This window comes from Lolium rigidum, chromosome 1 (genome assembly GCF_022539505.1).
Source record: "Lolium rigidum isolate FL_2022 chromosome 1, APGP_CSIRO_Lrig_0.1, whole genome shotgun sequence".
In the NCBI taxonomy this organism is placed as follows: Eukaryota; Viridiplantae; Streptophyta; class Magnoliopsida; order Poales; family Poaceae; genus Lolium; species Lolium rigidum.
This window is the reverse complement of record NC_061508.1, coordinates 135,288,964-135,303,390: the sequence shown is the minus strand read 5'-3', so window position 1 is coordinate 135,303,390 and position 14,427 is coordinate 135,288,964. Positions and strand designations below refer to the sequence as shown.

Below are 14,427 nucleotides of genomic sequence, written 5' to 3'. Positions count from 1 at the left end.
CGACGGCTCCGACATCTCATGGTCTTCTGATGACCCTGATGTGCCTACCCCGGAGGAGAAGGCGGCGGAGCAGAGGGCGTTAGTCGACTCCTTCGAGATGCTCAAGAAGGCTGAGGATGCCGCGAACGAGACGCTGCAGCGGTGCCTGCTAGTGGACGCGGCAGCGCACCGAGCTCTAGCGACCGCACGGCAGGCGGCGGAGAAGCAGATGAGGGAGGGATGCAACAACGGAGCTGCGCCGTCGGGCAGCAAGTAGTCTATGCTTCTACAAACTTTTATTTGTATAGTTTGTAGTACATTAGAGCATCTCCACCGGTCCTCCCATAGCCCTCTCAATAGCACTTTGGGGGTTCTAGAGAGAGAAAGTCCGCGGAACGACGCAAACGAATCACGCGCGATCATTTTTGTACATCCGACATGGGTGGTCGCTCTGTTGGAGGGGAAAAGTTTTAAACTTTTAGAATGCTTTTAAGACTGAGCACCACGTTTTTTTGACCACCCGAGCCGAGAAATGTCTGCGCACGCTTTCCTTTGAGTTTCCACGCTTGGTTGTTTGATGGGTTCCGTGGCGGCTGATCCCCATTTGCCACTGGTCCTGATTTGGCAGGGCGCTTGCGAGCCAAGCATTGGTGGACATAAAGAATTCCATGGACACGGACGAACTTACTTTCCCCTCCTCTCCTCTCCTCTCCTCTCCTCTTCTTCCCCGCCCTCTGCCTCGCCACCGCGCACGGCAAGGGGCGGATTGCCTGGCTGATCGATGGACGGGAACGCTCTGGAGGAGCTGATACGGCGGCTCCTGGACGGGAAGAAGAACAAGGGGCCGGGGAAGAAGGTGCAGCTGAGCGAGGCCGAGATCCGGCACCTCTGCGTCGCCGCCAAGGAGATCTTCCTCTCCCAGCCCAACCTCCTGGAGCTCGAGGCTCCCATCAACGTGTGCGGTGAGTCGTCCTTGATTTGCGTTGCGGTCAATTTGAGCAAAACAAAAAAAGAAGAAAAAATTGATCCGTGTGTGTGTGTGTGTGGGGGGAATCGATCAGGCGACATCCACGGTCAGTTCTCGGACCTGCTCCGGCTGTTCGACTACGGCGGGCTACCGCCGGCCGCCAACTACCTGTTCCTGGGCGACTACGTGGACCGCGGGAAGCAGAGCATCGAGACCATCTGCCTGCTGCTGGCCTACAAGATCAAGTTCCCGGACAACTTCTTCCTGCTGCGGGGCAACCACGAGTGCGCCTCCATCAACCGCATCTACGGCTTCTACGACGAGTGCAAGCGCCGCTTCAGCGTCCGCCTCTGGAAGCTCTTCACCGACTGCTTCAACTGCCTCCCCGTCGCCGCCCTCGTCGACGACAAGATCCTCTGCATGCACGGCGGCCTCTCCCCGGACCTCGACAGCCTCGACCGGATTAGGGAGATCCAGCGGCCCGTCGACGTGCCCGACCAGGGCCTCCTCTGCGACCTCCTCTGGTCCGACCCCGACCGCGACAGCTCCGGATGGGGCGAGAACGACCGCGGCGTATCCTTCACCTTCGGCGCCGACAAGGTCGCTGAGTTCTTGAACAAGCACGACCTTGACCTCATCTGCCGCGCACATCAGGCAAGCCCACCTTCCAACCTCCGTTGCAGAATCAATCAATCAACCAACTTGGCATTGACATACGCTTCTTTCTTGACAGGTCGTGGAGGACGGTTACGAGTTCTTCGCGGACCGGCAGCTGGTCACCATATTCTCCGCGCCCAACTACTGCGGCGAGTTCAACAACGCCGGCGCGCTCATGAACGTCGACGCCAGCCTCCTCTGCTCCTTCCAAATCCTCAAGCCCTTGAGAAGCAAAACGCAGCAGACGGAGTGACGGGGCCCGTTTTCATTGTTATTAGAGGGCTTGTTTAGGATCATCATGCGCATCATCTCCTAGATTCTTCTCCTGCACAGATTTCTCCATACAATTTTGTGGGTTAGCTGATCCGACCTCCACTTCTGCTGAATCCTTTGCCCTGGACTTGATTCTGTACGTGTATGTAGAAGCATATTGTTTCTGAATCGCTCCACGTCTGAATCCACTACACCAGGATCAAAATGACATCTCAAAGTGCAGATATATGCCACCAATTTTCTGGTGATAACATTATTAGCGCGCGAACGCTCCAGCAACACTACAACATGGTCGCCAAGCAAAATACTGTATGCGTCCTGACGCGAGTAGACACATTAGGACCTCTTTGTTTCACATGAACAAAACATGTCCAAGAATGTAGAAAAGGAGACTGGAAAAGTTACGTGTTGTATTTGTGGCACCATAGGAAATCAAATGTAATTGTATCTAGATGTTAGTGGAGGAAATTTCTTCACTGAAACAGAGTTAAAATCATCAGAAAGTTCTATATATGTCCTTTGACCAGAGAAGCCAGTAATCCTCTTTTTTTTCAGAATTATTTGGCACGAAAAAAGAGACAAGGGTCGCCTGGTAAGATTCAATTGTGAACTTTTTGACGAGTAGTGCTCCCTCCCTGTCATCCCCGCGTGGCGATAGGGGGAAACCCTAGATCTCGCCGTCCTCGAACCCTTCTCTCCCTCCCCCATCCCTCACCGATGCGAGAGGGCGCTGCCAGGCGTGGCTTTTCCGCCGGGAGCCATGGTGGCGTCTGACGGTGTCGTTCGCCGGTTCTTGTTCGAGAAGGGGGGGGGGGGAGGATATGGCAGCTGATGCTGCTTGGAGGTTGTCGGAGTGGCTCCTGCAGGGCGGATCTATGCCAGGTGGGCCCGGATCTGCTGGCGGCGGCGTGTCTGTGACATCTAAGTGGCGTCGACAACATGGCGAAGGCGCTGGGATCCTACGTCTATTGATGCACGATCTCGTGGGTGGCAAGGACAGTCATGAGGGGACGATCGTGTGTGCAAGGTGGCCGGGTTCTGGCGAGGTGGAGGTGGCGGCGTAGCGCGCTTGTGGGCTAGATCTAGGCTAGGCAGGTGTAATATCCCAGAACATAGGACTAACGAAGGGTAGAATTAGAAATGGGATGTGCATTTTATCGCAAAACGGGGGAAATTTTCGTGCTTTATTACATAGAACCTAAGAGGGATCGAGGTTTCTCTCTCGTTGCTATTAGGGTTAGAGCAAGGTGAGTGTGATGAATTTCGACATGAACTCTTTTGAAACTTAGAGTTTTGGGAGAATATTTGAATTGCATTTCAAATTGAATTCATAAAACAAATGAAGTAAAGAAAACAATATACAAATGAATTATGAATTCATAATTCATACACACATCACACATATACAAATTATTCAAAAGTATATCAAATATATACAAATAATTCATAAGTAAATAACAAATCTTTACAAAGGCTCATGAAACAAAACTTGAGCTTTATTGATCATGCACACATATTTACATTATCATTACAATATTGAATGTACTAGGACGTCGCCTAGAGGGGGAGGGGGTGAATAGGCGGTGTATAAAAACTTCTACTTGAGAGCTAAACAAGGCGGAATAAAACTACACATGTGTTTACTAGTTTAGCTCAAAGCCTATCAACAAGGGGTTTGCCTAATAGCACTAACAACCTATGCTAGCATGATGAGCAACAAGGTGACAACAAGCTAGGTATAGCACATCAAGCAAGGTAGATATAACAAGGTAAAGCGCATAGGTAAAGGAGCTCGGGTTGAGAAGTAACCGGTGCACGAGGAGACGACGATGTATCCCGAAGTTCACACCCAAGGGTGCTACGTCTCCTTCTGGAGCGGTGTGGAGGCACAAGGCACTCCAATGAGCCACTCGGGCCACCGTATCTCCTCGAGCCTTTCCACCAAGGGGAAGATCCACTAAGGGACCCTTTAGGGTGGTCACCGAACCCGTACAAGCTTGGGAGAAACCCCAAGTATCAAGCTTGAGGCAACTCCACAACACGGAGGCTCTCAAGTACAAGGCCACAAGAGGCTACAACACGCCACACCGGCAACAAAGCCACAAAGACACCAACGCGCCACAACCGGCTCCAAAACCACAAAGGCTAACACACTCCACAAAGGCCACAACGCCACAAAGGCCACCACGCCACAAAGACGATAAGGCCACTAAGGCTACAAGGCCACAAAGGATACAACACCACAAAGGCAACAACGCCACAAAGGCCACCACGCCACAAAGACGATAAGACCACTAAGGCAAGAACACCACTAAGGTAACAAGGCCACTAAGGCAACAACACCACTAAGGTAACATGCCCTCTACGAGATCGAAACCCCGGAGAGAACCCAAACCGATGCACCTAATGCAATGGCTAAGAACACCACTAAGATGCCCAAGTTCTTCTCTCCGAAATTCCAACAAAGCTACAAAAGCTATTGGGGGAATAAGGGAGGAAGAACAAATATGTGGAGAAACACCAAATAACTCCAAGACCTAGATCTAGCAAGATCCCCTCACTTGGAGAAGGATTCAATTGGTTAAGCTCTAGATCTAGGTCTCCTCTCTCCTTCCCCCCAAAAATATGCAAGAAATAGTGGGGGGATCAAGAGGAGGAAGAAAAAACTCAAGGTCAACAATGGAGGAGGGAGACTGGAGGGGAAGAAGTGATTGGGTCGGAGGTGGAAGAGGGGTATAAATAGAGGGTCCAAAATATAGTTGTTGGAGCTGAGAAAACGGTCAGATTCGCGCCCGAGCGGTACTACCGCTTGTCAAAGCAGTACTACCGCTTGCGCGCGAACTGCGCAGAAAACAGTTGAAAAACGGCCCGAACCGGTAGTACCGCTGCGCGGAGCGGTACTACCGCTTGTGTTCAGATCTGAGCAAATGCAAAGCGATTCTGCAGGAAAGATGAGAGAGGGAGAAGGCAGGTCAGCGCATTTGTGCAGGGCGCGTAGCGTGCATGCAATAGCAGCGCAGCAGGGCTGGCAGAGCATGCAGCGGGGCAGGCGGAAAGCAAAGCAGCGGGAGGCGTGGCTCCCGCGCGGGATCGAGCGAGGCTCTCCCCGCGGGTCAACGCCCTCCTCGATCGGCGCGTGCGAGCGGGACATCCCGCGTGGGAGATCAAGGCCTGAGCGGGGCAGGCGAGCGCGGCAGCTTCGTTTGGCGCGGGGCGGCCCAGCACGGGGTGGAGCGGGCTGGTCAAGGGGTGGCGGCCCAGGTGCGGGGCAAGCCAGCGGCGCGGTGCTGGGCCGGTCGGCTGGCCGCGGCCCAGGGACGGGAGAGAGGAGGCTGGAGGAAGAAAAAAGAAATGAGAAAAGAAAAAAAGAAACGGGCCGGCCAGTACTACCGGGCCCGGTACCGGTCTGGTACCGGTCCAGTTACGGTACTACCGGCCCAGATACCGGACTGGGTCCAGTATGCTTGGGAGGCTGATGCGGTACTGGGCCCGGTACCATCAGCGGTAGTACCGGGCTGGCCCAAAACGTTTTTCTTTTCTTTTTCCAAATATGATGCACTATAAAAATCATAACTTGAGCTAGACAACTCCGAATGACATGAAACCAATTTTGTTGGAAAGAGGGTGACAAGAGCTACATTCTCACAAGGTGAAATCATGCAAAAGAGTGAGTGATGATTTTCTCATGGTCATAGAGGTTTAACCTCTCAATATGGTATATCGGGAAAATCATCACCTTTGCGCATGCAACATCCAATGCAACCGGAATCCGTTTCCGATGAGCTAGAGCTTGTCATGAGAATGAACACAAGCTCTAACTCATCTCATGGATAAGAACCAAGAGGAACCGAGAAACACGATGCAATCCATGCAAGGTTTGAGTTCTCTCCGATGATGCGACCTACTATCCTATCGAGCACAAACCTTAACCTTGCGCGTTCCCCTCGAGTCGGCAAGCTCCGTCTTCATCCTCATCAACCTTGTTCATGCCACCGTCTTCCTCCAACATTCACGCCACCGTCTTCTTCGATCTTGTACGCACGCCACCGTCTTCATTCATCTTCTACGCCGTCTTCATCTCTCTTCATCTTCAACACGGTCTTCGTCTCTCTTCGACGCCGTCTTCGTCATTGTACTCCGTCTTCTCCATCTTGCAACCTTGAGTCCAACACATAGCTATGGACTTTACCTAAGATTGATTCTCAATGCAACCATTAGTCCATAGGGATTGTCATCAATTACCAAAACCACACATGGGGTAATGGACATGTTCTTTCAATCTCCCCCATTTTGGTAATTGATGACAATCTCTTTGAGAGGGTTTAAATATGGAATTTAGCGAACAACACAAGTTGAATATTTAGAACAAACTCCCCCATAATATATGCATGTGTGAATGAACTTGAATTTCATTGCATATACCGGTAATTAAAGCCTAGCGGAGTATCCTCTAAATATTCAACCATGCAAAGCAACAAATGCAAGGCATGAAAGGCAAATGCTTAAGAACCAACAAAAGCAACTCCCTTAAACCCTTCAAACTTCTCCCCCATTGGCATCGATTGCCAAAATGGACGAAAGGTTTGGAAGGCCAATATAGTGAGCGTTCCTCCATAAGTTGTGCATTTCTCATATAATTGTGAGTGAAATCAAATGCACATATTCAATGACGAATACTCGAAGGAAATCAAACTATATTGAGGATCAAAGATTGCAAGAGAATAAGAAGGTGAGAAAGCTTCAACAAATGAAGCAAGCAATCCAATGAACCAAAAAGAAACACAAGCTTAATAAGAGGCAAGTAAAAACGAAGCTTGTGTCAAAAACAAGTATGTGTGCGTGAAGATGCAAATAGGATAAAATGAGCACTCATAAAATTCTTTGTGGAGCCACCAAAGATATGAACAAGAGTAAAGGAATGGACTCCAACAAACATGGATATCAAAATATATGTACCATCTCTCATGTATATAAGTTTCTCTAAGTGGGCAACATCACGAAGATATTTATCCACAAAGAAACATGCACACACAAGATAAGTACGAGAGAAGAAGAGCAAGATATCGAAGGTGAAGTAACACAATATACGAATGAGACATTTGCTTTATAGCACGGCCAATGGCTCATATTTATCTCATTGTACATTGAACAACTTCAACCAAAAACAACTCAAAGACATCACAAGAATCACCAAGAGAAGGAGATAGTTGAGATGCTTTGAGAGAGGCAAACAAGTTCAACAACTAAAACACAATGAGCAAGATGATATACAAGATATACATGCTCAAGGACTTATCTCATTTTAAGAATCTAAACCAAATAGAAAGTAATGAGATAACCAACTCCCAAAGAAAGCAAGGTTCCAAATAAACCAAACCCTCAACGCTTTTCATGATGGCACAAAAGTACCGAAAAGAAAAGGTTTGTCTTCCAAAGTTAAATTCTTGAAACAAGGGAGTGTTCTAGCAATCATAGGAGAGCTCCCCCAAAATTAGTGCACCATTTAGGATTTTGCATTTGAATACAAAATGCACAAATGCGGGATCATCGCTCAACCATTGTTTATCAAAACACTAACAAGTTTCAAGTGAAATAAGGAGATCCAAAAGAAGCAAGGAAGACATATGTGAGTCTAACCCACAAAGACAAATTCTTGGCAAGAAATAAACCAATTGAGCACATGAGCCAAGTGTGAGGATGATCCGGAACAATACCGCACAATTTATTACCAATTGTCCAAGGACAAGAGGTATTTAGGAAATATCCAAAAGGTAGTTTGTGAGTATGTACAAGATTATCTTCACAACAAAGAAAGCATATGGTAAAGTGGGATTCGTTTGAGAAAACATGTCACATAGGAACAAGATAATCTAAAATATCAATTCTATGTGACACAACCTCAAGTGTTCAGATTTTCTAGGCTTGTAAGATGCACAAAGCATAATACTCCCCCATAAAGTGATAAAGACATTTTCCGTGCAAGAGGCAAATAAGAACCAAGTGAGATAATTAATGGATATTATAGAATTTTGATTCAACATGTCGCACATTTTGAGATTGTGAGATGCACAAAGCATATCACTCCCCCAAAATGGGATAGTCCATTAATTTCTCACACGAGCCAACAACTAAGATATCAACAAGATGCAATAGGCTCAACAAAGAACAATTGTACATGATGTGCCACCCAACATATATTAGCAAGCAAGCAAGATAAGAAAGTAGGAGGCACAACATACACAACCACATGCAAGGTACAAAACCAACACATGTAAAAGGGGAGCGAGTAACTTTCAATGTAAAGGAGTTGAGGACTCGTTACCGCAAGGAGGAGCATGGGTAAAGTATGAAAGTAATGGTACTTGACTTGAGGAAGTGAGAATGATGAAGATCCCCCAAGTCTTCATGAACTTGTCAAGCCTCCATGCCCTCCACATGTACCTATTGATAACATTTTGGCTTGATGGTCCCCAACCAAGTCGGGTCCTAAGAAGTTAGTCACAATAGGCTTGGCAACCCAAATGGTTCTTTTTACGAAACCACTTTGAGTGCCAACATATTTGCCAAACACATCGCCAACCTTATCCTTATGTAGAGAATAAGCACCATGGATCAAGATAGGGTTGGATGAGTTACCACTAGTGCAAAAGGAGGAGATGTGGACCTTCTCACGGCATATGTAGCATGTTCTTCTCTTCTCCTTCTTCTCACTTGATTTCTCCACAACGGGAGCCTTGGCTTGATCCTTCTTGGGTAGCGGCCTTTCTTCAAGTCGAGGAAGACCTTGAGCTTGGCCTTGAGGAAGACCATGAGCTCCATCTTGAGGCCGCTTCCCTTGTTTCTTCTCGCCAAGTGGCTTCTTCTTCAAGGGGCACGATCTAACATGATGCCCTTCAATCTTGCACTTGAAGCACACAATCTTGGCGGGGTCTTTCACATGCCCATGGCCCTTCTTCCGCTTGTGCGTGGTGGACTTGTTCTTGTTGTTGGAGTTGAATCCAAGTCCACTCTTGTCATTGGGGGATTGCTTCCCTTCATGACCCTTTACCAAGTCCTTCTTCAAAGAATTGACTTGGGCCTTGAGCTCTTCGATTTCCCCTACATGATTAGTAATAACACAAGTACTAGAGGAAGTGGAAGCTTCATTGTTAGAGCAACAAGGCAAGGTATGTAATTCACCACAAGATATAGCAATAGCATGGGTGGATGAATTACTAGCACTAGCACATGGATTTGTAGAGCAACAAGGCATAGAAGGTAGTTCACCACAAGATAAATCAATAGCATGAGTGGGTGAACTAAAAGCACTAGCACATGGCAAAATAGCATTTTGAGAGGTAGTGCTAGTACTCACATGAGGCTCACAAGATTTTACCTTTGACATGATAGCCTCATGAGCTAACTTAAGCAAATCATGAGAGACTAGAAGATCATCATGTGAGCTAGAAAGCTTTCCATAGTTTTCTTCCAATTTCTCATAATTGATTGTTAGCAAAGAAAGTTGAGCCCTTAGCTCAACATTCTCCTTCAAGATGGATGCTTCACAAGAGGTAGAGTAAGTAGCACAAGCATTATCAATTATAGCACAAGGAGAAGGCAACTTAGCAAGCTCTATTAGGTTGAGAGCCTTAAATTGCTCATGTGACTCGGTGAGTTTGATGAGCTCACTCTCAATGGCCGTAGAGCCATTTTTGAGAAGCTCAAAATCCTCAAGGAGTTTAGCATGAGCAATTACTAGCTCACCATTTTTAATTTGAAAATCATGTGCCACCTCTAAAGCTCTATCACGAGATTCCTTTACTTTAGATAGCTCTAGAGTAAAGGTCTATTCAAGAGATTCATTGGTGGTTTGTTGTTCTTTAAGAGCTTCACTAAGAGTTGCAATCTCATTTGCATACTCGCGCTCATGCCCTTCCATTTTCTCAATAAGTTTTGTGCTCTCAATGGCAAAAGCCAAGATTTTCATGAAGTTAGAGCAAGCAAATTTCTTATCATGGAGAGCATGGAATACAAACTCACCCATCATGTTTAAGGAAGCAACATTAAGTTCTTCCATATCATCATCCTCATCATCACTAGATAGATAGGGTTCCAAGGAAGGAGATACCTTAGAAGCCTTAGCCATAAGGCAAGTGTAAGAACCAGTGAGATGAAGAGGATGAAGTAGTTGAAGCTCCATCCAAGATCTTGTCTTGGCCCATAGTATCTTCGGTTTTCTCTACATTGTTAGTCACACAAATACTAGAGGAAAACGAAGCATTCTTATCATGGCCACAAGACAAGGCAAGCATATCAACATGGGATGAAGATATGCAAGGACTATCAACACTAGCATGTAAAGAATTTATAGTGCTATAAGTGTTCAAGTCCAAAGATGAAACATTGCTATGGGATAGGGATGAAGAATCATCAAGAGAAGGCTCACCATCAACAATGCAATGTTCATCACCACTCACCATAGCATTAACTTGTGTCTTACCACACATTGGTTAAGTGGAAGGAGTGCGATCATCCTCAATGGTCTTGGACCCACCATATGTATCTCCAAGCTTTGTCAGAAACTAATGAGCACTCCGGAAAGACGCGATGGAGGAAATCACTACATGACTCACAACATGGCAAAGCACTTTTAGTAGCTTGAGCATCTAGATAAGAGTTTTTCTTCTCCTCAAAAGTTGGATTTTGTGGATCCTTAGGAGGAGAAAAACCCATATCAAGAATTTTCTCCACATGTGGGTTCATGCCCCTAAAATAATCAAGCATGTAGAATTTCCAAGCATCATAATTAGTGCCATCAAATGTAAAGGTGGAAATGTGTACTAATCTTCTAGCTGACGTCATACTCTCTAGGCGGTGAAGCCCAACAAGATAAGAGAGCCCTAGCTGTGATACCAATTGAATGTACTAGGACGTCGCCTAGAGGGGGGGGTGAATAGGCGGTGTATAAAAACTTCTACTTGAGAGCTAAACTAGGCGGAATAAAACTACACATGTGTTTACTAGTTTAGCTCAAAGCCTATCAACAAGGGGTTTGCCTAAGAGCACTAACAACCTATGCTAGCACGATGAGCAACAAGGTGATAACAAGCTAGGTATAGCACATCAAGCAAGGTAGATATAACAAGGTAAAGCGCATAGGTAAAGAAGCTCGGGATGAGAAGTAACCGGTGCACGAGGAGACGACGATGTAACCCGAAGTTCACACCCAAGGGTGCTACGTCTCCGTCTGGAGCGGTGTGGAGGCACAAGGCACTCCAATGAGCCACTAGGGCCACCGTATCTCCTCGAGCCTTTCCCACCAAGGGGAAAGCCTCGATCCACTAAGGGACCCTTGAGGGTGGTCACCGAACCCGTACAAGCTTGGGCAAAACCCCAAGTATCAAGCTTGAGGCAACTCCACAACACGGAGGCTCTCAAGTACAAGGCCACAAGAGGCTACAACACGCCACACAGGCAACAAAGCCACCAAGACACCAACGCGCCACAACCGGCTCCAAAACCACAAAGGCTAACACACTCCACAAAGGCCACAACGCCACAAAGGCCACCACGCCACAAAGACGATAAGGCACTAAGGCTACAAGGCCACAAATGATACAACACCACAAAGGCTACAACGTCACAAAGGCCACCACGCCACAAAAACGATAAGACCACTAAGGCAAGAACACCACTAAGGTAACAAGGCCACTAAGGCAACAACACCACTAAGGTAACATGCCCTCTACGAGATCGAAACCCCGGAGAGAACCCAAACCGATGCACCTAATGCAATGGCTAAGAACACCACTAAGATGCCCAAGTTCTTCTCTCCCAAATTCCAACAAAGCTACAAAAGCTATTGGGGGAATAAGGGAGGAAGAACAAATATGTGGAGAAACACCAAATAACTCCAAGACCTAGATCTAGCAAGATCCCCTCACTTGGAGAAGGATTCAATTGGTTAAGCTCTAGATCTAGGTCTCCTCTCTCCTTCCCCCCAAAAATATGCAAGAAATAGTGGGGGGATCAAGAGGAGGAAGAAAAAACTCAAGGTCAACAATGGAGGAGGGAGACTGGAGGGGAAGAAGTGATTGGGTCGGAGGTGGAAGAGGGGTATAAATAGAGGGTCCAATATATAGTTGTTGGAGCTGAGAAAACGGTCAGATTCGCGCCCGAGCGGTACTACCGCTTGTCAAAGCAGTACTACCGCTTGCGCGCGAACTGCGCAGAAAACAGTTGAAAAACGGCCCGAACCGGTAGTACCGCTGCGCGGAGCGGTACTACCGCTTGTGTTCAGATCTGAGCAAATGCAAAGCGATTCTGCAGGAAAGATGAGAGAGGGAGAAGGCAGGTCAGCGCATGTGTGCAGGGCGCGTAGCGTGCATGCAATAGCAGCGCAGCAGGGCTGGCAGAGCATGCAGCGGGGCAGGCGGAAAGCAAAGCAGCGGGAGGCGTGGCTCCCGCGCGGGATCGAGCGAGGCTCTCCCCGCGGGTCAACGCCCTCCTCGATCGGCGCGTGCGAGCGGGACATCCCGCGTGGGAGATCGAGGCCCGGACGGGGCAGACGAGCGCGGCAGCTTCGTCTGGCGCAGGGGCGGCCCAGCACGGGGTGGAGCGGGCTGGTCAAGGGGCGGCGGCCCAGGTGCGGGGCAAGCCAGCGGCACGGTGCTGGACCGGTCGGCTGGCCGCGGCCCAGGGGCAGGAGAGAGGAGGCTGGAGGAAGAAAAAAGAAAGGAGAAAAGAAAAAAATAAACGGGTCGGCCGGTACTACCGGGCCCGGTACCGGTCTGGTACCGGTCCTGTTACGATACTACCGGCCCAGTACCGCTTTGATACCGGACTGGGTCCAGTATGCTTGGGAGGCTGATGCGGTACTGGGCCTGGTACCATCAGCGGTAGTACCGGGCTGGCCCAAAACGTTTTTCTTTTCTTTTTCCAAATATGATGCACTATAAAAATCATAACTTGAGCTAGACAACTCTGAATGACATGAAACCAATTTTGTTGGAAAGAGGGCGACAAGAGCTACATTCTCACAAGGTGAAATCATGCAAAAGAGTGAGTGATGATTTTCTCATGGTCATAGAGGTGTAACCTCTCAATATGGTATATCGGGAAAATCATCACCATTGCGCGTGCAACATCCAATGCAACCGGAATCCGTTTTCGATGAGCTAGAGCTTGTCATAAGAATGAACACAAGCTCTAACTCATCTCATGGATAAGAACCAAGAAGAACCGAGAAACACGATGCAATGCATGCAAGGTTTGAGCTCTCTCCGATGATGCGACCTACTATCCCATCGAGCACAAACCTTAACCTTGCGCGTTCCCCTCGAGTCGGCAAGCTCCGTCTTTATCCTCATCAACCTTGTTCATGCCACCGTCTTCCTCCAACATTCACGCCACCGTCTTCTTCGATATTGTACGCACGCCACCGTCTTCATTCATCTTCTACGCCGTCTTCATCTCTCTTCATCTTCAACACGGTTTTCGTCTCTCTTCGACACCGTCTTCGTCATTGTACTCCGTCTTCTCCATCTTGCAACCTTGAGTCCAACACATAGCTATGGACTTGACCTAAGATTGATTCTCAATGCAACCATTATTCCATAGGGATTGTCATCAATTACCAAAACCACACATGGGGTAATGGACATGTTCTTTCAAATATCCAATATACAAGAATTAATGAATAATAAAATACGGAAAATGAAGATTACATCAATTGAATTTATTCTAAACTAAAGTCTTCATCATTCATCATCTTGTCATTCTCCAAATCTTGATTCATCTTGGAAACCTATAGAACATAAGCAAATATAAGAATTTGTCCAGTACCAAGTGTCATTGACACTTGGAAGTAAAGAGAAATGGAAATGCAAGTGATAACCTTGGTAGGCAGGGAGCAAGTCCCAACCAAAGACAAGGGGAACACAGCAGCAGTTCACCATCCTGAGCAAGGAGTGGAGCAAAAGACAACACAACACACACACACATGTGCTATCGACCAAGGAGCACAACACCTTGTGCTATAAATAGCACAGTGCTTAGAGATAGGGATGAATCATCAGTTCATCAAGGAAGAACAACAAGAACAGCCACATAACCACCAGTAAGGTATTTCCATACATTTATCCAGATAAACCAAACACCAAAACCCAACCAACCATCCAGAAATCATGGTGACCTAAGGAGTTGATAAACCAGGAGCTAGGAGGTGATGGGTTGTGATCAAAGCAACCATCCAGAAGCACTGCATCAACACAAAACATCTTTCTAGGAGCTGGAGCAAGGTATACATCATACTTGGATGGATCCCATGATCCAATCCATCATAAGCATGCTCATACACACTTGGTGTGGAGAAGATGCTCCACTAGGTATATCATCACTTGGTATTTGCCAGGCAGAAGAGGCCAGACCAAAAACTAGAGAAGATAGTCACTGGATATGCTTAAGTATTCAGTACTAGCTATCCAAGTCACTAAAACCCTAGAACAGTAGCCAACTAACTAACCTAGCACCATGTGGTGTGTTAAACCATCAGGCTAACCCATTTTTCATCA

The 14,427-nt window shown here is 47.3% G+C and overlaps 1 protein-coding gene across 1 annotated transcript; it reads left to right on the top strand.

Moving 5' to 3' along the window:
* The first annotated feature begins 547 nt into the window (after nt 1-547).
* LOC124676422 (serine/threonine-protein phosphatase PP1-like) lies at nt 548-2,044 on the top strand. The gene is made up of 3 exons (XM_047212514.1): nt 548-941; nt 1,041-1,600; nt 1,680-2,044. Exons 1-3 carry the CDS (start codon nt 761-763, stop codon nt 1,854-1,856), a joined length of 918 nt encoding a protein of 305 aa, XP_047068470.1. The 5' UTR covers nt 548-760; the 3' UTR covers nt 1,857-2,044.
* The last annotated feature ends 12,383 nt before the right edge of the window (nt 2,045-14,427 follow it).

Coding starts and splice junctions, on each gene's coding strand:
- LOC124676422 (XM_047212514.1), top strand. CDS start 761: ATGGACGGGAACGCTCTGGAGGAGCTGATACGGCGGCTCCTGGACGGG. Junction 942..1,040: donor GGCTCCCATCAACGTGTGCG/GTGAGTCGTCCT, acceptor GGAATCGATCAG/GCGACATCCACGGTCAGTTC. Junction 1,601..1,679: donor TCATCTGCCGCGCACATCAG/GCAAGCCCACCT, acceptor CTTTCTTGACAG/GTCGTGGAGGACGGTTACGA.